Source organism: Callospermophilus lateralis, chromosome 8 (assembly GCF_048772815.1).
Source record: "Callospermophilus lateralis isolate mCalLat2 chromosome 8, mCalLat2.hap1, whole genome shotgun sequence".
In the NCBI taxonomy this organism is placed as follows: Eukaryota; Metazoa; Chordata; class Mammalia; order Rodentia; family Sciuridae; genus Callospermophilus; species Callospermophilus lateralis.
Genome location: NC_135312.1, coordinates 133,396,225 through 133,420,898, shown reverse-complemented (window position 1 = coordinate 133,420,898; position 24,674 = coordinate 133,396,225). Strand labels below are relative to the sequence as shown.

The 24,674-nt window shown below is 36.5% G+C and overlaps 1 protein-coding gene across 2 annotated transcripts in view; it reads left to right on the top strand.

Moving 5' to 3' along the window:
* Intu (inturned planar cell polarity protein) overlaps nt 1-24,175 on the top strand; it is a 92,243-nt gene extending 68,068 nt beyond the window's left edge. For both annotated transcript variants that reach the window (XM_076864308.2, XM_076864309.2), the window contains 7 exons: nt 5,061-5,123; nt 5,877-6,098; nt 6,908-7,390; nt 8,657-8,754; nt 13,162-13,351; nt 15,691-15,848; nt 20,489-24,175. In XM_076864308.2, the coding sequence (XP_076720423.2) occupies nt 5,061-5,123; nt 5,877-6,098; nt 6,908-7,390; nt 8,657-8,754; nt 13,162-13,351; nt 15,691-15,848; nt 20,489-20,600 (1,326 nt within the window). In that variant the 3' untranslated portion in view covers nt 20,601-24,175. The remainder of the gene's footprint in view (nt 1-5,060; nt 5,124-5,876; nt 6,099-6,907; nt 7,391-8,656; nt 8,755-13,161; nt 13,352-15,690; nt 15,849-20,488) is intronic.
* Nucleotides 24,176-24,674: the final 499 nt, after the last annotated feature.

Sequence of the window (24,674 nt, the reverse complement as noted above, 5' to 3'; positions counted from 1 at the left end):
ACCCAGGCCAGGGTGTATACATGATATTTCTCATCAAAAGGAACCAGATTCCTCAGAACAATGGCTCATTTCAGATTTGGGGCTGAAAATATATAAGTCTGGGAATATCATAACTCATAAAAAATCCAGAGTGCTTTAAAAAATGACTGGGGTTATATATATGATAGGGCTGGAATTGTCAGAAACCTCCTCAGACGGGCTCTCCCTTGAGCCTGCAGAAGGGTAATAACTGCAATCGATTAGAATAGATCTGATTTGTTTAAATCCCAGAGTTCATAATGATACAAGAGGAAAAATAGAAACTTATTGATTAACTTTGGAAAATGCTAGGGAATGAACTCGTTTTTGTGAAATCTAGTAAATGAAGAAGAATCAAGTATTTATTCTGCCTTTCCTCTCTGAATGTATATCAAAGTACCAAATAAAGATGAAGGGGAGTTTCTCGTGGAACGAGTCCATCTAACAACATGTTCAGAAAGAATGACAGAATTGGAATATTGTCATTGTGTAGTCCCTCAGTGATCTAATGATCTAGAAATGGTCATCAGTAGCTGTTAATATCACAGAAAGAAAGACAACCAGAGAGTACCTGGTGTTTGATGGAAGGACACAAACCACCCATGAGGCCTCAGTACCTAACTACCAATTACAGGAAATGTCATTAAAATGGAACATGTTAATGACCCTATTGAGGTAAGGGAGGTTACAGTCAGCAAAATTCAGACCTGGAAACATAGGATTGTGTCTTCAACAAATAAACCAGAAAAGTGTGAGTGAGCAAGGGGAGAGGGGAAAACTTGAGAGAGAAAGCTCTGTGTCAGTTATGAAAGACTTAAACATGTCAACCAGGACAGCATATGGCCTTTCTTGGTTCATGATTTAAGTGAACTTTTTAAAAACATTTTTTAAAAATATTTATTTATTTATTTTTTTAGTTTTAGGCAAACACAACATCTTTATTTTTATGTGGTGTTGAGGATCGAACCCAGTACCCCACGCATGCCAGGCGAGTGCGCTACCACTTGAGCCACATCCCCAGCCCACTAAAAACATTTTTAAGATAATCAAGAAAACATAAATCTAATGACGAATGTTAGATGAGAATAATTCTTGAGATATGATAATGGTATAATGTTTATATTTTAAATTCCTTCTATTTTAGAGATACATTCGGAGTATTGCAGATGAAATGATATATCTGGTATTGGTTTAGAAATAATTTAACAGAAGGAGGAAAAAGAGAGGGACATAGATGAAACAAGATGAGCTAGGTACTGGTCATAGTCAAAGTGAGTTGATGACAGGACAACATTCTCTTTTTGTACCATTAAAATTTCAGTATAAGTATTCTTTTAAAAAGAACAGGATCCAGGTACAATGGTGCACACCTGTAATTTCACCTATTAGGAGGCTGAGGCAGGAGGATCAAGGCTTAGTAATTTAGAGAGACTCTGTCTCAAAACAAAATTTTAAAAATGCAGGGAGCAGAGAATGTGTAGTTCATGATAGAACTTGCCTAGCATGAGCAAGGCCCTGGGTTCAGTCCCCAGCACTGTAACACACACACACACACACACACACACACACACACACACACACACACAAAGGAATAAAAAAAGTAACTAGAAAGTGAGGAAATAGAAGGCCTTAGGGTTGGATCATCCCCAAGAAGATTGCTAGTGAGAGTAGGGAAGGAATGTTAGCTTGAAAAGGAGGCTGAATCCCTCATTAAGATCCTGAGCAAGTAGAAGGGAGTTTTGTTTCTAAGAATGGAAATTCAACCAAGGTTGTAATTTTTTTTCACTGTTGGAGAATGTTTAGATGGAGAATAATTATTAGGAACAGTTTAGATCAAAAGTGTTAAAATATCAGTTTTTAAAACTTACAATCAATAGGTTTAATTTAGAATCTATCTCTGTAGAACATCATTTTAATGAGAGTGGAACTAACAGTATTTTCTATGGTTAGAAAAAGATTTATTGGGATACCTGGGGTATAAGATAAAAAGCACAATCAATAAAGAAAAAATAACAAAATGAGAATGTAAAATGGTACAACTACTTTGGAAAACTGTGTGGAAGTTTTTCTTTAATCCAAATATATACCTCATAAGATTCAGCCATCCTATTCACATCTGTTTACCCAAGATAAATAAAAGCATATGTTGCTATGGACCAGCATGACATCATTTCAGAAACTGGAGGGGCCAGGAGGGGATGAAGAAAAGCCAAACACTCACATATAGAGAAAAAGCTGGGCCACAGTGGGAAAGCCAAGCCCTAGTGAGGCTTGACTAACGTTTATTATATAGGTTTGTCATCAGAATGTTATTTGTGAGGAAGTTTTAGCAGAGCAGGCAGCCTGAAGGATACAGCAAAACTTATAAGACATCGAGGTCATCTTGTTATGTCTAGAATTCTCTATCTTCCTGGGAGTTGGTGTCGAATCCAAGGTTCCAACTGTTAGAGCTGCACCTTTGCACTTAGCCTGCTGTGGCTACTGTTACTATAACAACTGGGGCATCTGAACCTGCACTTTTGGACAGGCAGCTCCCAGTGTAAATCAGCCATGAAGGAATCAGGGACCATGGTTCAAGTCACCAGTGTCCACAATATGTATTGCAGAAGCCTACACATAACTCTTCATGGCAGCTTTGTTTGTGATAACCAAAAACTAGAAATAATCCGAATGTCTATCTACAGGTGAATGGACAGATAGGTTGTGTTATATTGGATACCACTTAGAAAAACCACTGGGGTGGGGGATGCATTGTTGGACTCTTCTTGTCTTCATTGTGGTGGCATTTAAGCAACTGTATGCATTTGTTACAACTCACACAAGGGTTAACAGTGAATTTTACCTTAATATAAAAAATGAAAAGGGGGAATCTATCCTAAACTTTTTGTGAAGGTTGTTTAAAATTGTATCATATTTTTTTAATTTGTGTTCTTCAGTTTAAAAAAATTTTTTTATTAAGGTTCAGTTTATATTTAGTGAATTCTTCTTCCCCTTTATAGTCAAATCCTCTTTCTACCTTCTGTCACTTGCAACCACTGGTCTGTTTTCTCTTCCCATGATTTTACTTTTTCAGAATGTCACATAAGTTGAATCTGTAGTATGTAATTTTTGTCTAACCTCTTTCTCTTAGCATAAGGAGTTTGAGATTCATCTATGTTGTATGTATGAGAAAATTTAGTCTTTTTTATTGCTGAGTAGTATTCCATTGTATGGATGTATCACAATTCCCCAGTTGAAGCATATTTCATTTATTTCCAGTTTTTCATTTTCTTTACGTTAATTAATTATAAAAGTCAAAAACAGAAATTGGGTGAAGATGTTATTAAAAGCAGAAATCTTCCCATATCCTTCTCCCCCATTTCCATTCCCAACTATAACTGCTCTGATAGTTTAGAATGTGTTCTTCTAGACCTTTTTTTAAAATTATTTTTAATTTTATATGACAGTAGATTGTATTTTGACATATCATTCACACATGGCGTATAACTTCCCATTTTTGTGGTTGTATATGATGTGGAATTACACTGGTCATGTATTCATATATGAACGTAAGAAAGTTATGTCTGATTCATTCTTCTGTCTTTCCTATTCCCAACCCATTCCCCTTCCCCCCACTTCCCCCATCCAGTCTGGTAAACCTCCACTCCCCCACCCCAACCTCAGCTGACCTATTGTGAATTAGTATTCACATATTAGAATATTCAGTCTTGAGTTTTTTGGGATTGGCTTCTTTCACTTAACATGATAGTCTCCAGTTCCATCTATTTACCAACAAATGCCAGAATTTCATTCTTCTTTATGGCTGAGAATATTCCATTGTGTACAAATACCACAGTTTCTTTATCCATTCACCTGTCAAAGGGCACCTAAGTTGGTTCCATAGTTTAGCTATTATGAATTGAGCTGCTATAAACATTGATGTGGCTGCGTCACTACAGTATGCTGATTTTAAGTCCTTTGGGTTTATGCCAAGGAATGGGATACAAGACCTTTTTCTATACATATACATTTGCATGCATAAACCAACGTGTGTGTGTGTGTGTGTGTGTGTGTGTGTATACACACACACACACATACATATACATGTTTATAGTTGAAGAGGGGATGCTATATTTAATGAAAATTGGATCTAGTGAATATTATATTCTGCATTCTTTGCTGAGGAAGATATTCTAAAAATTCTTGTGCTTGTTTATATAAATCAACCTTATTTTAAAACTATCTATATGATAGTCTATGACTTTACATATCTAATTTAAAATCTAATCATTCCTCCATTAATGAATTCCACATCATCTCTTACTTTTCCGTTTTCCAAATAATTCTGTTATTAACTTTTATGTAAAAGTCTTGATTCTCTTATTTAAATATTTCTGTACTTTCTAGAAATGGAATCACTCAAAGAGTATGTGTATTTAAATTTTATTTTACATATCAACTCAGTTGCCCACGAATTGGTTGTACCAATTTGTGTTTCCAAAAATAGTATATGGTGATACTGGATATTTTAGATGATGTATAATAAAAGATTTTTGTCCTAACAGATTGGTTTTAAGAAATCTCTAATGGGATAAACAAATTTTATATGCTGGTCCTAATCAGTATTTATTTATTTATTTGGTACCGGCCGTTGAACTCAGGAGCACTGAACTACTAAGCCACATCCCCAGCCCTATTTTGTATTTTATCTAGAGACAGGGTCTCACTGAGTTGCTTAGTGCCTCACTTTTGCTGAGGCTGGTTTTGAACTCTTGATCGTCCTGCCTCAGCCTCCCAAGCTGCTGGGATTTCAGATGCGCCACAGCTCAATAATATTTTATAAGAACCAAAACCAAGGTTGTTCTCAAATAAATATATACTTGTATTTTACCCTAATACTCTCAAATGTTGATTTCTAAAGAGGATATTATGAAAAGTTTAGGTAGGAAAGAATGTAACTTCTGTGTTGACTAATGTTGCTTAAGGAACTATTTCTCTCTCTCTCTCTCTCTCACACACACACTCGCCACAATATAAATCCACTGTGATTTTTCTCCCCTCAGTCTGAGGATTACTATGACATGAGACGGCTATATACAATTTTGGGCTCTTCTCTATTTTACAAGGTAAGTTGAAGTTTGCATTTTTAATAATATCCAATGCCTGCATGCACAAATCTAAAGGAATTTTTCTCAAACTTTTACACATGAAAACTTAAATCTATCTCTTTCTCTGTGAATGTAGGTACCTTAAGATTAAGATCTTAAAACAAGTATTGTTACCTACACATTTATAAATATAATAAATACTTATAGTTTCATTGCATAGTGTAGCATTTAAAAATGTGTAAAGGAGAAACAATACTCAAACCAATTATGTAGGAAAAAAGGTTAATTCTTTCTTGATGTCCTTTTGCAGTAGTGTGTTTTTTATTCTGACTTCAGAAATAACCATGTATCTTTTAAGGAAATCCTATAATGTTTATTAAGTATTTGGTTTCCAGGGAGAACACGTTAAGTATCAGATGAATTTAATAAGTTTCTGTCCACCTTGACCTCTGCTTCTCTATTTCCCATTTTCAGAATGCAGTTCTTTTCTAATTTTGACACTCAGGCTAATACCTCAGAGGTGATTTTGCTTTATGCTAAAAGTCTAACTTTTGGGTACTTGTTATTTAATATCTAGCTTGACCTCAGGGGAGAAAAACATTTACTTATGCTATATCTTACTTTACTATGTTTGAATATAATAAAATATTATTTTATTTGAATAATAAAATATTTCATGTCATCTGAAGAAGCTTTTATAAAACTCTAGGAAGTATAGGATTATTGCTTGGTATCACTAGCTGACTTTTGCTCTTTGTGGTTAAATTCAAGGGTTATTTGATATGCAGTCATTTGCCTAAGGATGATCTTGTTGAGATTGCCACCTACTGTCGCCACTATGGCCTGCTGTCTTTAGCAGCAAAACAAAGGATTGGTCAGTTGATAGTATGGAGAGAAGTGTTTCCTCAACATCACCTCCAGCTTTCTGCAGACTCAAGCACAGAAGCCTTTCAGGAACCAGAAGGGAGATATTTTTTGCTAATTGTTGGATTGGTAAGTTCACCTGGACTTCTTTCTTGAGATTGTTTTCCCCATCTGTTTATGTCTAAATAAATACACAAACATGCCCGTTTAAAACTATGTATGTATTAAACACAGAATTTAAAAAGTTGTTATATAACCTTTACTTCTTTTAGTTTATATTCCTTTAATATTCATGAAGAAATACTAATAACATCCAGGAAAATATTTTAGCAGTTCTGAATACTTTTGTTCCCTATCTTATGGGGGTTTTATCCTTTGGTCTGTTTTGGAATATAAAAGAAGACATAAAAACAATGTAGAATTAGAAATGGAATAAATACATAATCGTAAATGAGAGAATTTCTCATCAGTGGGGCTCTTTCAAAGCTGCTCTAGTGAATTCTTTGTACCAAGAGAAATGATTGATAGTATATCAAAATATGATAATGTGAAGCCAGGTGCAGTGGTGCATGCCTGTAATCCCAGCAGCTTGGGAGGCTAATGCAGGAGGATTGCATGTTCAAATCCAGCTGCACCATTAGTGAGGACCTAAGCAACTTAGCAAGAACCTTTCTCAAACAATAAAAGAGTTGAGGATGTGGCTCAGTGTTAAGTGCCTCTGGGTTCAATGCCTGGTTCAGAAAAAAAAAAAAAAAAAAGACAATGTGAGATAGTTTTTAACTGTAGTCAAGAAGCATTGATAATCTCTCTGCTTTAATAATCATCACATAATAATCATGCCATATGCCAACATCTTTTATAGTTTTCATAAATGTATACATATTATATGTAACTGTTCTCATGGTGGCTAAACCTATGTCAATAATCTTCTTTTATAGAGACATTATATGTTATGTGTGCTATTAGAAGCTGGAGGCTGTGCATCTAAAGCTATTGGGAATCCTGGGCCTGACTGTATATATGTGGACCAGGTCAGAACAACTCTTCACCAGCTGGAAGGAATAGACTCCCACATAGATGAACACCTAGCGTCTTCTCCAGGCCCCTGTTTGTCTTGTGCTGACTGGTTCCTTTCTGGAACACGTGAGAAAACTGAGAATTTGACAGCTTCCCCTATTCTCAGCAGGCTGCAAGGTCCTTCCAGGACAGCAGCCTCTCCAACATGCAGAAGAACCCTTTTTGGTGACTATTCCTTAAAGACACGTAAGCCCAGTCCCTCCCGAAGCAGTGGAGGATCTGACAATGGTTGTGAAGGTGGAGAAGGTGCTGGCCTTAGCCCCCACACCACACCGGATGCACTACAAAAGCAGCGAGACTTTCCGGGCTCTGATTGTTCAGAAGAAAGTGGAACCTTGCTTAAGGTGCGTGTTCATCCCAGTGTGTACATTCTGGGAACTAAGCTGTCTCTCTAGTTCTAATTTTATAATTGCAAGAAAAAATTTTAATGGTAATTAGTCTTCATTTGAAATAGTGATTATTTTAGTCATTGTTGGGTAATCAAAGATTTAAAAGCAAAAAGAGGAAGGAACATCAAGTAATGACAGGAGCTGCCCTACGTGCAGTACCTACAGGTAGAGGAGCTCTTGAATCTTGATTTCCATATTCATCTCTTTCTATTTGTGATGATAAAAGAACACATCATGGCTATGGAGCATTTGAGGGGCTGATTTAACAATATAGCCATAAAATATTCAGCAGAAATAAAAAGAGAATTCAAATGTGTGTGTATATTTGCCTGTTTTTTATTGATAGGTATTTTTTATCTGTATTTATAAAGATCTGGTCTCTATACATAGAGATATACAGTGTGACTGTAAAGCCAAGAGAATGTTCAATTTTCAGATTGTTTATTTTTCTGGATTTTTTTTCCATGAAATATCCAAATTATTATCAAAACATTCATCCTGGAAAGCTCTCTATTTAGCTAGTGATGCTGTTTTCTTTTGAAACGTGTTTGAACTTGCCATCTGGGTGGGTGGAGGTAATGCCAATCAAGGCATGAAGAAAATGGAGAACTGGCGCCAGTGGAATATGGGATTCTGAGTGGCCTGGCGTAGAAGACCATAGAGTCAGGCTTCTCACTCCTAACTACAGGGTACTGTCAGAGAAGTTAGTGGAATGATTTAGGAAGTACTGATTTTGTGTCCATTATCTCAGTTGATGAAATTTATAGGAAATATAGTCCAAGAGAATATGGATAGATTTTAAAATAACAAGATCATAAATGGCACTTTAGAGAAATTCAGTTAACTTTAAGATTCAGCCATCAACAAATGTTGATACCTGCAAAGTACCAAGGGCTGTGCTATACAAAAGATATATAAAAATGAGTAAGACACAGCCCTGACTTTGAGAAGTGCAGCGCCTAGGGAGGGAGATGGGTATGCGTGCACATAAGCTTGGTGATGGCTCTGGTGAAGGGACACCAGCATGCCTAGTTATGGCATAGCCCTTGGATCCTATTTTGCAAAGGCTAAGCCAAGAGGTGGAAGTTAGCATCAAAAATATTTAAAAGAAGCATTGCAAAATATAAAGTAGTTCTCTTAGAAGGATTTTTAATTTTTAAATCATTTCTGCTGTTTGATTTTGTTCTTAGATATAAACTGATCTACGTAAATATTTTCCAGATCACTAAAAAAAAGTCTACCCTTCCAAATCCATTTCATTTGGGAAATTTGAAAAAGGATCCTTCAGAAAAAGAATTGGAAATATATAACACAATGAAGTAAGAAACTTCCTTCTAATATATTTTTTATCTTATGCTTTCTGTCTTTGAGAAAGTTTTACAATAACTAAATACAATTTCGGGCTGGAGATTTAGCTCAGTTGGTAGAGTGCTTGCCTCATATGCACAAGCCCCAGGTTCAAATCCCAGCACTATAATGTTTCATTACACTTAGGAAAATGAACATATTCATATAAGAGGGAAAACACACAAATATTTCAAAACAGAAAAATTCCCCTTCATCTCTCTTTCACAGGTAACTTCACTTTTGTATGCCTAATATTATTTTTAAATTAGAGTTTTATTTATTTATTCATATTGTATTTGATTTGTACTGGTTATTGGACCCAGGGCACTTAACCACTGAGCTCACTCAGTTGCTTAGGGCCTAAGTTTCTGAGGCTGGTCTTGAACTTGTGATCCTCCTGCCTCAGCCTCCAGAGTCACTGAAAATCCAAGTATGCACCACTGATCTTGGCCTTTGAGTTCACTAATTTTAGATTCTGGTGGATGCCAAGTTATCTCTTAGCTCGGGGCACTCACCGCCAACACCTTGGAGTGGTGGCTGCTAGTGTCTCAGGGCCAAGTTCCTACCCTAGAGAATAGGCCCTTCTAAGTCTGCCAGATAAGGGAGTGCAGAGGTTTGGTCCTTGTGCAAATTCAAGACATCTCTGAGAGTCCGTCCAAGCTTCACATTTCAGCTTCTCCTCTGCTCATTCCTGCTTCTGCCCCCTCTACCCCCAAGAGTACACACCACCACCCTGCGTGTTCTCTCAGAGGCTGGGACCTGGGACCTCTGTAACATCCTATGTAGAAAACCCCGAACTTATTTTGAGGAGGAAATTCTGAGTTAAAAGGACTGAGTGAAGAGGGAATGTTTAGCAGCTTAAACTGTGTCAGTAATTGCAAAATAAAATGTTACATTTTCACTTCTTGTAGGGCAGGTACTATGTGATAGGCAGACAGGCAGGTCAGCCTGAGCCTTGCTTGGTATATAATTATGATGTCATGTGTGGGATCAATTGCACACTTTTGCTTAAGCATCTAGACATTCAGAAATAGAATTCACACACACACACACACACACACACACACACACACGAGTGCATAGCTACTACCCTCTTAATCATGGAAACATTTTTAACAAGTTAGCAAGTTCAAATCTTGGAGTTTCCAGGAAATGCTTTTCCCTGAAAGTTAGGGCAAAAACAGGGTAATTTGTCTTCATAAAATAATTCGTTAGAAATCTAATGTGTTAAAATTGGGTATTTAAGGCCTTCACATATGAATGATTTTTTTGAAATATTTATTTTTTAGTTGTAGGTGGTGGATACAATATCTTAATTTCATTTTTACGTGGTGCTGAGGATTGAACCCGGTGCCCGTGTGTGCTAGGTGAGCGCTCTACCACTGAGCCACAACCCCAGCCCCTGAATGTTTATTTTTAATAGTTATGAAAATGTCCTTTTAACAATTAAATCTGAAACAAACTTTTTATGGAACCCTAAAGTACCTTCATAAAACCCTAGTGTTCATCTAACAAGAACTACTGAAATTTTATTACTTCCATATAGTTTTTAAAAAATATTTGTGTTATTTTGACATTATCTTTAGTAAATAGAAACTCTTCTTTCAAGTTCAGTAGCTTAAACAAATTCATATGTAATGTAAATCATAGGTTCTACTATTTTAAAAGACATCAAAGATATAAAATTAAAATATATATTAAAAATACTATCTATACCAGATGTTCCATTCAGCAAACAAATGCTGCCCATTCTGCATCCAGTAGTACTTGGGTCCATTCAGCCCATTGGTGCTTCCTGGTTTATGGTCCCTTTTTCTCTCCCTGGAGTCACTGCATTAGTCTCCCAGCCCCTGGCCCCTCCCCCAGTCTATTCTCTCTCTCTCTCTCTCTCTCTCTCTCTCCCCGTAAATTTCTCAATCTATTCTCTAGTGCAGGAATGACCTTTCCAAAGATCAAATCTGAATTTATCTACTTTTTAATACAAATCTTTGTCTTCCTATTGGGTAATTGGTGATTTCTAAACTTTCAGTTAATATATGAACAAGTTTATGGCTTTCAAGAGCTAAACTTGCTTTTTGTGGATTATTTCTTTATGATTAGAGCTTTATGTAGTTATACATAGTAGTTGGGTTAATCCCAACAAACTCATGTGCATGTAAATGGATTTCAGTTCATGACCCTACCTTTTCCTTTCCCTCCTCCCCTTTCCCGTTCTCCTTCCTCTACTCTGCTAGACTTCCTTTCACCCATCTGTTAATTTGTATTTGATTGGTTCTTTTTGTTATCCTGTGAATTTGTATTTGTTCTTTATGTTATCCTTCGCTCCCACTTTTCTTTATTTTACTCTAGCTTCGTGTATGAGAGAAAACATTCAACCTTTGAGTTTCTGATTTTGGCTAGTTTCACTTAGTATGATGTTCTCTATTTCCATCCATCTACTGGCAAATGCCATGATTTCATTCTTGTTAGTGGCTAAGTAGAACTCCATTGTGTGTGTGTGTGTATCATAATTTCTTAATCTATTGATGGCATCTGGGTTGATTCCATAATTTAGCTATCATGAATTGTGCTGCTATAAACATTGATGCTGTAAAAAAAAATCACTGTAGTGATTTTTAGATCTTTTGGGGAAATACCAAGGAGTAGGATAGCTGGGTCATATGGAGATTTCATCCTTAGATTTTTGAGGAATCTCCAAACTGCTTTCCAAAGTGGTGGTTGTGATTTATTTTTGAGAGAAAATTTATACATCACAAAAATGTTGATTCTAACCTCCCAATCTTATTAATAGTTCTTTCTTAAGAATAATTTGTCTTCTGTGCCTTTTCTTCAATTCAAACACCTCTAGATTAAAATATGTTTTAAATTATTTTCCTTTTTTAGTCACTATACTTTTTTCATCATGACTATTTAAGATTTTATTCCTTGGAAGGTGAAGGTATCACCACTCTATACATGGGATGCTCCATAAAAAGAATCAGCTTGGTAGTCTGCAGACTCACAACTGCTTCCATCTCCTTTAAGAATTCTGTCCTACCTCACATATGGGCAGGTCATGGACGTGGTTTAAGAACTGCCCTTACAGGGTAGTTATTAATGAGCCAGCCACCCTGCTGAGAAATGGGAGAGCAACGCACACAGGATTCCCTCCCTCCCAATAGGCCTGTTTCCTAATCCCTGGTTTAGGAGACAAGAGGTTTATTTAGGTCATGCTACCTAATTAATTAAAAATATAACAGGAACTTAACTAGCATGTGGCCTGGGTTCTAAAATATGCCTTTTCCCTGCCTCCGTACTTAACAGCTGGAGAACAATCAACCAAAGGTATTTTTTATTATAGATAGCCTTTATCACAAAAGTCTTGGAATGGTCAGCTTGAATGTTTGAGATGTAGGAGGGAGTTGCCCACCATATAAAGACTGCCAGTCAAGAGTCAGCAGTGGAGAATAAAAAATAAGGTATAGGAGAGCAAAGCTTCAAAGTCGGCTAAGCCCTGACACTTGCCTATGCAACTTCATTCAAGTTAATCCAAGCTCATTGACCATGGTTTCCTCATGATTAAAGTAAGGATGGTAATACTTAAGATCCTGCAGGGTCATTATGAAAATTAAAATAAAAGTGCTGCAGGTATATAGAAGATAGTCAGTATTTGATAGCTATTATTATTTTGTTTTGCTATTATTGCTTTTCTTTAGCTTTTCTTACCATTGGCAGAAATAAGCAATATTTATAGATTCTGCTGACCTATCTAAGATTAAATAGGGAAGGAAAAATCGGGGAAGAAAATGAAAATGAAAATATTAAGATCACATAGAGCAAGAATGTACTGAGTGTACTGAGAAGTGGCATAATAGTACCAGCTATTGCCACAGTATTATAGATTAATCTAGCTTGCAGTTTGGTAATAATTTTATATCAGTTCAGAATCATTACTTTTATTATCATGGCAGAAGACTAATTTAAAGACCCATTTAGTTTTATGAAAGGTATTTTTATGTGTGGTTCACCTTGTTCATGGCTTGTAGATATCTAGGCCAGACATCATCTGAGTTATTCATTACCAACCATGGAAAAAGAGGGCTTGGCCAATTGGAGTGTTTAGCAAAGGGATGATTAAGTTACTTGGAAATGTATTGGTGTTTGTTTATCCTTGCATAATAGGTAGTGTTTGCCTCTATCAAGGAAATTAATAATAATCCAAGCCTGTTTAATTAAGGATGAAGAGGGGATTAAAATTAGATTTCCTTCCCGAATTGCACTACTAATTGTAAAAAGTCTACAGAATTCAAAATGAAATAATACTTTTAAATTTACTTGAATTTCTTTTTTCTTTTCTCTTTTCTCGCTATTTTCCCTTCCCCCACCCTTTTCTTTTTGAGATTGACATCTGGTCCTGAGAACACACTTTTCCACTATGTTGCCTTAGAAACAGTGCAAGGAATCTTCATTACTCCTACCCATGAAGAGGTGGCACAGCTCAGTGGCTCTGTCCACTCACAGCTAATAAAGAATTTCCATCAGTGTTGTCTTTCCATTCGTGCAGTTTTCCAACAGACTTTGATGGAAGAGGTAAAATAGGTTTATAAATATAGTTTTTTGCCAATATCATTCCCAATCTCCACACACTCTGTAATCAGTATGTCCAGCAATGCAGTCAAGGTTTTGTTTTTTTTTTTTTTAACAATCAGCCAACCAATTTCAGGATTATACTCACTCTAGTTAATCTCAAAATGTTGTTTTATAGTAGAGTTAAATGTCCTATATTAGTATTTTAGGTAAACAGTGGACCCATGTTTTCTATAGCGAAGTAGAATATAGAAGTTTGTAATGTAAATTAACCTCCCATATTTGATATCTGTGACTCAGCCATTAAGTCAATGATATCTACCAATTGATTCTAAAATAATTCTAATAATTCTGTGACCGTTCAACCAACAATACGGAGTATAATGGATTAAGGTATAGCTATGGACAAAATACTATTGCAGGTGTTTTAGCACTTTGTTCATTGATTACTTGCTTGCTTTTTAACCCAGGATGAAGTTTCATATAATATTGTTCCTGCTAGATAAGCACCAATGCAGTATGTAATTAAAATACCAGTTAGATTGTTTAAAATATCCGTTACATGTTAATTACTTGAAAAGGATAATCATACAAAAGTTTACTTGTGACTGATCGAACATCATACAACCAAAAGACTTCTCTGAAGATGGCTTTAATGTATACAGCAAGATGTAAGTGAGGATGCCAGGTTTGTGCAGAACTTAAATTTAAAACTAGAACATTAGGCAGGGAATAAGGAATCCTGGACTGAGCCTCAGCTGTTTGCATTTCCTCAGCTATACAGGGTGGGCTCATTCAGCAATGAAATTCTATATCTTATGGGATTTCTTTGAGTTCTCAGAAATTTTTATTCTGTAAAAATGTTATGCTTACCATACCCCATGTACTGTAGGTTATTATGCTCCTCCTTTCCTATTTAGCATAACTGGTTAAATTCTGAACAAAAATATTTCATTAACTTATTTGATAATATTTAGTAATATAAATTAGCCTTCCTGGTATCAATTAAGGATTTATTTTATTTATTTATTTATTTTTTGGTGGTGCTGGGAATTGAACCCAGAGCTCTGTGCATGCAAGGCAAGCACTCTACCAACTGAGCTATGTCCCCAGCCCTCCTGGTATCATTTAAAATGTTGAGATACTACTCTGCACCAGACTAGGTGCCTTGGTTAAAGTGGAGACAAAAAAAACTCTCTTCCCTGAAGCCTATTTTCTGATGGAGAAGATGAAGAAATTAGTAAATAATATATGGGGTATTTTAAGTTTCACAAGGAATAATAAAATGTGTAAAGATAAGAGATGTGTTACTATTTCAAAAAGCCTGGCTGATGAAGTCAAGTAGCATTTCAACAGAGGCAGGAAGGAGTGCTGGGGTGGCCACATGGAGTCTGGAGCCAAATGCAAAGCTACAGAGTTTGGAGGGGCTGGGGGAGCTCATAGCCTCCTGATCAGGCCAAGAGTAGAAAGGAATGAGATTACCCATGCAGCAGGGCCTGAGACTATGACATGGACTTCCGGGCTTTTTCTGAAACAGATGGAACATTGTTACATAGTTTCAGCAGAGGAAGGACAGGATACCCAGTTGTTTAAAGAACCCCTGGGACTCTTTTGGAAATCTGGTTGTAGGGTAGTAAGGATGGAGGCAGGGCCAGTTAGGAGACTATTAAAATTCCAAAAGTGAGAAACGATCACAACTTCAGGATTCTTGATGTTTTGGAGGATGATCTAAAATGATTTATGTTGGATTAGAAGTTATGAGAGAGAGAAGAATCAAGAATCACCTATTTTATCCTGAGCCTTATAAAACGTTTATATGTACCAAATGAGTAATTGTTTTGCTGATGCTTTCACAAATGGGAAATTTAAAGATTATGCTTCAAAGGAAGAGAAAATATTGTTTTAAATGTATGTGTTTAGGTTTATTACAAAATCTTATCCACTTAATATACATTCTGTAAGCTCCTACATTATGTACAAGCACTGTTTCTTTTTAAATATATAGAAATGAATACATTGTCTCTGTCTTTGGAAAAAAGTTTACCGTCTATCTTCTATATGGAAAAACAGACCTACAAACTGCTAATGCAATATAATATAAATACTAAACTACATGGGGCTGTGAACAAAGTGTTCCCTGGGATCATCATGGGCACTTTACCTGTGAAGTCTCCTTTAGGAAGTAGTATTGAGCCGAGTGTTAAGGAAGAGTGGAAACCGAAGGCAAAGGGAAGAAAGGCATTGCATGCACTTAGGATCAGCCATTTTGAATCTGGAGGTGAAAACATTTTAAAGTAACATTATTAATACCAGTTAATACCAACAATATCCACGATTTACAGAAAAATAAGGCACTAAATGGTGGAGATCGTGCTGATTCTACAAATTCGCTGTCCTCTCTTAACCCTGTGAAGGAATATGGTGTGTTATTTGAATGCTCACCTGAAAACTGGACTGATCAGAAAAAAACACCACCAGTTATGGCCTACTGGGTGGTAGGGTAAGTAGGAAAAAGCTGTTTGAAAGTAAAATAAAATGTTAGAAAAGTGAAAGACAAGTAGTACAGCAGATTAATGTTTTAAAACATAGGCATAAAATCAATATAGCTATAATATTTTAACATTTTAAAGTTTTATTTGCTAAGTATCTCCTTTAAATCCCTCTAAAGACTTTCTCTACTTAAAAATTCTTTTTTGTTGCCTTGCAAATCAAACAAGTAATAATCCACTATTATTCCCCAATTTCTGTCCTTCCTTCCTGACTTCCTTCTTTTCTTTCCTTTCATTTCCTCTTCTACTCCTTTTTTACATGTTCTCCCCACTAGCACCTGTCAAATCTTGTTCCTGCTATTTTTTCTACCTGGGATGTTCTATCCCTGACCCTTGCATATCTGGCTCCTTGATATTCAGACCAGGATTAGCAGGTTATCTCCTCAGAGGTTCTCCATTACAGTAGCTAGCTACCCATTATTCACTGTCTGACCCTTTTATTGTTTCTTGTTTGCTTCTTGTCTAAGGAACTGAGTTTTGATGGACATATTGAAGGTTAAGTTGAGAAAAGAGTTGTTGAGGAAAGGGTGCCGCAGTCCGGCTGCAGCAAACTAATGGGGGGTGACGAACAACTTGTATAGATTGATACAGCAGAAGTAGGAGCCGTTTATTGTAGGACCACAAAGGTATTTATACATTCCACACAGCCTATCTAATTAACATAAACTAGATTAGCAGTCAACCAGTAAGAAATCTCCACACTTAATGGCTTGCTGGCGTTACTTCACAAACCACTCCCTCTGGCATTTTGCCAGGTGCCATCCAGACTTGTTTAAAGACTCTAACATTTCCCCCTTTTGTTTAATTTAAATAACGACCATAGTGGTTTTTACACAAACACCACAAACAATCTGCTACAAGCAGAAGGGGAGGATACAAAATGCCACAATACCAAGCCAATTGATGGCTCCATGCAAGAAGCCCTTGGAAAAATTATATCAGCAATGACACCATTGGTAAAGATATCGAGTTACAATTTGTTGTAGATTACAGTTTGTTGTTTCAGTCCAGGTAAAGCAGTGTCTCAATAGATTAACTCACAGTCCAGGTAAATCACAGTCCAGGTAAGTTCTGCAGGCAGCTAGCTTAAATCATAGTCCAGGTAAGTTCTGCAGGCAGCTAGCTTAAATCACAGTCCAGGTAAGTTCTGCAGGCAGCTAGCTTGATTTCACAGTCCAGGTAAGTTCTGCAGGCAGCTAGCTTAAATCACAGTCCAGGTAAGTTCACAGTCCAGGTAAGTTCTGCAGGCAGCTAGCTTTATCTGAAGTCTCGTCCAGTTCTCAGCAACACTGGAAATTCTTTCACCTTCGTCCTCACCAGCACTGGGACGAAGGCAGGAACTCCGGATGGTAAAGAAAATCCTGTAACATTCCACTAAGAAAACAACCTTCTGAACAATTTAGTACATTATCTCAAGGATTTTTTACATTTGAAATAAGCCTTAGTAGTGCTCATTTGTGGGCCCTGGAGCATTGGGCCCCCCGTCCGTTTTTTGGCAATGGAGCCCGATGCCTTTCTCCATGATATCGTGGATAAACACCTGGTCCTTGTCCATTTTTTGATAACGGAGTACCCTCTATGGTGGTTTGAGAACGGCATTCATTAGCCCAATGTCTCCGTCTACGGCATCGTGGGCAAATACCCGGTATTCTATTCCTTTGATACCCAGCTTTGTTAAACCCTCCTCCTATGGGGCAACTCCTTTTAAAATGTCCTGTTTGTTCACAATTGTAGCATGTTTTTGGCCTGGCATCTAAAGCCTGTTGTACTGCTGCCAAGACTTGTCCTTGTTCATTAATGTCTCTACATAATTTAATATATGTGTTTAAATCTTCATGTCTCCATGGTCTAATGACCTCTCTGCAGCAACGATTTGCTTGGTCATAAGCCAGTTGTTTTATAAATGGCATTGCTTGTTCCGTATCCCCAAAAATTCTGGAAGCTGCTTGAATAAGCCTATCTACAAATTCAGCGTAAGGTTCATTAGTTCCTTGTATTACCTTAGATAACTGTCCTTGTAAATCTCCATGCCCCTGTAAAGTTTTCCATGCCCTAACTGCATCTACAGCAATTTGTGCATATACGCCAGGATCATATTCAATTTGTTGCTGTTGACCCTCATAAGGTCCTTTTCCTAACAACATATCTAGATTTCTTTGAGGGTATCTGGCTGCTGCATTTCGCCTAGTTGTCTCCCTGCAAAATTCCTCATTGGCAACCTTCCATAACAAATATTGTCCTCCACTTAGCACGGATTGGGCTAGTATGTGTTTACTAGCCCAATCTGCTGGCGTCATGCCCAAGTTGGTAATGGATTCGACCATGCTTACAGTGAAGGATGCTTGAGGACCATAGGTTGTTACAGCCTCCTTTAACTGCTTCACTGTTTTGAAATCTAAAGCACGGTGAATTCGCTGCCCTCCTGCCTGCTCAAGTACAGGGCATGCTAATCTTTGAGGTCCTGTCTCAGGATCCCATCTATCAGCTACGGGGGGTTGAGGGCCACTCAGCTATCTCCATAGGTGGAGTTGTTGGTTGAATTACGCCTTCTGGTGATAGAACCGTGTTAGTAGCAGCCTCCTGTTGTAGCTTTTTCCCTAATAGCTGTTTCTCCTCTAAGCTTTCTTCCTTTAAATTTTCTTCCTCTGTCTGACTAGCTCGAGAGACCTTCTCTTTTGCTTGATCTAAAATGTCTTTCTCCATGGTCTGAACCTCTAACAATTTACTTAAAATTCTTTCAGTTTGTTTTTTACTAATTTCTAATCTGTTATAAAGATAACACAACCCAATAAGATAACACAAGACAAAACCGAAACAGAATGAAACAAAAACGGAACAAAAAATCGTTGTATCAATTTTCCTATTTTCTTGACATGTGCATTTGTGGTCTGTTTCTATCTCTTCCTCAGGGGCGAACAACTTCAAACCTTGAGCCAACCATTTTTCCCAGTCTGCCTGAGAAAATTCTAGGATAGGCAGCTTAAAACAAAAACAAAACAAATCAAAACAAGAACACATTGTTTTTTAAAATGGTCACCCATTCTATCGCCTTCCCTTAGGGGCGAGCAATTTCACTTACCCTCAAGCTTCAGACGTTCCCCGCACAGCCGCCATCAATGTTAGAGTCTGTAAACAAGTCTGGATGGCGCCTGGCAAAATGCCAGAGGGAGTGGTTTGTGAAGTAACTCCAGAAAGCCATTAAGTGTGGAGATTTCTTATTGGTTGACTGCTGTATCTAGTTTATGTTAATTAGATAGGCTGTGTGGAATGTATAAATACCTCTGTGGTCCTACAATAAACAGCTCCTACTTCTGCTGTATCAATCTACACAAGTTGTTCGTCACCCCCCGTTAGTTTGCTGCAGCCGGACTGCGGCAATTGGTACTTCACAAACCACTCCCTCTGGCATTTTGCCAGGCGCCATCCAGACTTGTTTACAGACTCTAACAAAAGGGCATAGGTAGGATTGAGGCTACTTGATACCTGCCATGTAGTACTAAGCTACATGATAAACAGTTTACAAACTGTATCATTTCCATATTCTGGTCCTTGGGATTTAGAATCACCTGAGTCACTTGTTAGAATTGAGTTGCCTGAGGCCCACCACGACCTACTGAATTCATGGAAGGAGGAATCTGTTTTTAGTGTAAAAGCTCCCCTGTGATTGTGATGTGTAATCATCAGCCTTGAGAACATCAGCATAAAGTTAGCTCTGCGTTCTGCGTAGTGTCAGAGCTGTGCTATTAGAAGAACAACAGGAGCAGCCTGTGGAATGGTGTGAACTCAAGAGAGGCTACTGATGAGAAGACCAGTGGTTTTCTATCTATGTCCACAGCATGGGAACAGAAAGAATTAAAGGGGCTGAATTAGGATGATGCAGGTCTACATAAAGGAAAAATCCTAAGGAAATCAAACAGAACTAGCTCTCAATTTAAATTGATTGGTTTACATGTGTTAATATTGTTTAAATATTTTAATATATGAACTCTTGAAGAAAACCAAAATTTTAATGTTAATTCCAATTCAATACTGTCTGCAAAAAGAACCATCATATAGTTCATGTTTTAAGAAGAAACTTTAGGGGCTGGGGATGTGGCTCAAGCGGTAACTTGCGCCTGGCATGCGCGGGGTGCTGGGTTTGATCCTCAGCACCACATAATAAAATAAAAATGTTGTGTCCACCGAAAAACTGAAAAATAAATATTAAAAAAATTCTCTCTTCTCTCTTTAAAAAAAAAAAAAGAATAAACTTTAGAAAGTGGCAATAAAATGTTTAGGTAACTTCTGCACTTTATTGATGCCAGTGCTATATATTTTAGTAATAATAATGACTAGGTTTAATATTTTAAAATTGAAGGGTATGATAATATTTATGTATTGATAAATAGGATTTTTACACTCTTAACAATAAAAATAATTAACCTAAGGCACATGTTATTTATTTAGAAATGAACTCTCTATAGTCTGTGATTTAGATTAGTGGTTTTTAAACTTACTACTAGTTCTTTCAAAAACATACAAATAATAAAAGGAATTGAATTAATTTTTGCCATTTTCATTTCTGAAATGAATGTGTTCTTTTCTTCTGCAGGAGACTCTTTCTTCATCCAAAACCTCAGGAACTTTATGTCTGCTTTCATGACTCAGTCACAGAAATTGCCATTGAAATGGCTTTTAAATTATTCTTTGGATTAACCTTGTAGTTGTGTTTTTATGATTAATAGCAACATGAGTGACAGGTGGAACAGTGTTAAAATTGCTGAAATCAATACACAAGAGATAATGTTTAGTTTATTTTCACTGTTCAACATTGAACATAATATTGTTATTGAGATGAAATGCTGTTGGACTTGAAGCATCAAACCTTTTGTAGTATTGTGAGACATTGGAGAAGATAGTTGATTGAAATATATAGAAGGGAGTGTTAACTTATTGCCATTTTGGTATGTAATATTAATTTATTGACTAGTTTGAAATAATGTAAATTGTTTCATATAAAGTTAATATAGAAAATGTTTATTTGGGAAAACACCCAATTTGTTGTTTATTTTTCTCAAAACTAGTATATTTGGTCAAGGAATCATGAAATTAGGAGGAGGTGACCAGGTTCTGTAATAAATTAGGGCGGTGACCTCATGCAAGTTTTTGCACCTCTGAGGTCCCAGAGGTTTCATGTATAAATGCAATAACCTATTCTGAGGTTTTGAAAGTCCCTCTTATGTAAAATGTGCTACTTCCCCTCACCCTTGCCTTTGGTTAGTACCTAAATTTGTAATGTCCAAACACTGATTTCTTTATAGGTCAAGTGCTCTTCACTAGTGTAAGTATTTGAGTGGATACCTCACTGCAGAGGAGAAGGGGAAGATGAAAATCAAACTTAGTTTTCACTTATTTAATTTTCTTTACTCTTTTAGATAACAATCTTAGTCTTTTTTGACTCAGATATGTTTTTTAAATTATTTACCTATAAACATTCATTTTTATTTTTAAGGACATTCAAATATACATATACATATTTTATATAGTTCATGAAATTCAAGACAGTTATATGTGAATTGTTTTTAAAACCAAATCATGTTAAAAATACTGAAAAGGGGGCTGGGGATGTGGCTCAAGTGGTAGCGCGCCCGCCTGGCGTGCGTGCGGCCTGGGTTCGATCCTCAGCACCACATACAGACAAATATGTTGTGTCCGCCAAATACTAAAAAATAAATATTAAAATTCTCTCTCTCTCTCCCTCTTTCTCACTCTCTCTCACTCTTTCTTTAAAAAAAAAAATACTGAAAAGGATAGCTGAAGAAATCCTATGGTGACTTCTTTTGTAAAATGCTCACATTTGCCTTACAAATAAGGATCATTAAATATTGGGTTTTCCAGATGGGGAACACTTGGATGAATAAGAGTTTATTTGACCTTCCATAGAGAAGAAAAAAAAAAAAAACTAATTGGATAAGAATTTTCTTTGGCATGAGAATTTGGTAGGTTAAGGGAAAGAAAGGAAGAACATAACAAACACTGCATTTGTAGTTACCATGTACCAAGTAGGTCCTTCATCCACCTCAGATGCCCCCAAAACTTAACAATACTGGGTTGTTTTTCTTCAAGACTCAAGTGTTGGAAGAGCTGTACCAGCCCATATAAAATCAGTTTCTGCATATCACCTGCTTCAAACATGAGCGCTTCAGCTTGGAACTAATTACAGAACATTGTGGGTGCACCATTTAAGTCACTGATCTTAGAAAGAAATACTGTTATCTGTCATCAGTCTAAAAGATTTTCATCTGAGTATTTAAGATGCAAATCCCTGCATATTTATCTCATTAGGTACTTGGGGGCCTTGATTTTGACATTCAAATCAAGGTAAGAAATCTTAGTTCTTGAAAGAATGTAAAAAATAGCTTTAAATGTCTTCCCCTTAGGATCACAATACTGAGCTGCATGGTAGACTTTTAAACTCTGTTGTAGGACTGCTTGTGTGCATATGTGTGTATTAAGGCACTTTATTTAAATATAGTCATTACATGGCTTTAAGTTTCTGTATGTATCCTCCCCAACTATCAGCTGTTTCTAATACTGGTAATTATTAATAAGTAGAGCCATCAATCACCTCAGGTTTTTGGCAGACTGCCCCAAGACTTGATATTTTAACACAAGGAACTTTCTTTCATTTAATGAAATTCTGGTCTGTTGATGCTTTCTTAGTATCCAGCAATCATGAGGCATCGCTCAATAACTGAAATAAAAAGGCAAAGCAGACTGCTGGTCTTTTTTGTTGCTGTTCTTTTTTAGTTATATATGACAGTAGAGTGTATTTTGACATACGTATACATGGTGTATAACTTCCCATTTTTTGTGGTTGTACATGGTGTGGAGTTACACTGATCATGAATTCATATGTGAACATACGAAAATTATGCCCGATTCATTCTACTGTCTTTGCCATTCCCGTCCCCCTTCTATTCACCTTATTATCCCTGCTGAATCCGGTGAACCTCCGCTCCCCACCCCCTGCCTATTGTGAGTTAGCATCAGCACATCAGAACATTCGGCCTTTGGTATTTGGGATTGGTGTATTTCACTTAGCATGATAGACCACTGATCTTAGTAAAAGAGGAACCGTCTGCTATGTTGTAGGGGTACTGTAATCACCATATTGTGGAGACTTGAACTTTTAAGAAATAAAACCAAGCATTATCTTGTTTTTCATTTCTAAATGAATTAAACATTATAGGTAAACTTCCCTATTTTTCAGATATGTTCAGATTTACATCGAAGGTAGACCAATCTAATTATTTGGTAATAAAGGGGGATAGAGTGACAGTGCAGATACTCCAGAAATATGCTTTAGCAGAAATTTCTTAAAGTTGTATTTTATGGGTGTCTTGCTGATCTTGCCTTCCATTCAAGACTATTAATGTGAGAAACTAAAACTAGCATTTTTATTCTAATTTGTTATGTATGACAGAATGCATTACAATTCATATTACACTTACAGAGCACAATTTTTCATATTTCTGGTTGTACACAAAGTAGAGTCACACCATTGATGTCTTCATACATATGCTTAGGGTAATGATGTCCATCTCATTCCACCTTTCCTACCTCTATACCCCCTTCCTTCCTCTCCCTCCCCTTTGCCCTATCTAGAGTTCATATAACTAGCATTTTTAGAAATATCAAGTACTCTCTTATTGCTTGATATTTAAAAAAAAATATCGGTACTGTCATATTGCTTATTGGTTAGTCCCCCCTCCCCCAATTACATTGTAGACTCTCTAGCTTTCTTTCTACCCATTGCTGTTTCTCCCTCCACTTTTTCCTTAGCTCTTCCTTATTTCTTTTTGTCCTGTCACAGAACTAAACCTGGCAAGGGAATGTTTCTTGTTTTATAGATGATGATACATAGTGACAAAATAGTAATTTGGCAGTACCTGCTTTTTTCATGTTTCTAATACAAATTGTAAAAGCTGTAAAAGATTTGTGAAAGATTTTGCTGGTTTGTGTGCTTTGACCATTATTCATTGTATTTGTTAGTTCTCTCTAAATAATGACTGGCATACATTATGTATTATTAAAGTGTCAGCTACGACCACCGTTTATGATTACTCTCAAATATCCATTGGTTGAAAACCAAGGGAGTGATCTAAGTCTTACCCGTGACTGTAAAACATCTTGGAAAGAAGCTGAGAACAATTATTCATCATAAACAGTTTTAAGGACTGTTAAAACTTTGGATATTAAAAAATACACAGTTCTAAGTGCTATTAAAAGTTTAACCTGTACACCAAACTGTATGAAATACTTTAATTTTGTGAAGTTTTATTTCTACATTCTATATAATCACAACTATTTTTATATTGATAATTTTAAATAAAAATGGTTTGGAGGTTTGTTTGCAGTTGTGTTGCCTTTTCCTACATACATCCAACAACTGTTTATTGAATTTCTCCCCTCTGACAAGCACTGTCCCAGAGACTGATGATATAGCAGTGAACAAAAAAGCTGAAGATTCCTACTCTGTTGGGGTTTGTGTTCCAGTAGTTATGACCACCAACTAAGGATATAAAAATATGTTGATACTTTATCAACTGCCAAGAGAAAAAATAGGGAAGCAATAAAATGAGGTATGAAGTATGGCAAACAGGTGGTCAGAGAAGGGATTGCTGAAGTGATCTTAGACCAGAAGAAAAAAAAAACTTAAGCATGCACATTTCTAAGGAGAAAAGAGTGAATTGTGTAAAGGCCCTGAAACTATATACTTTTACTAACATAAATCA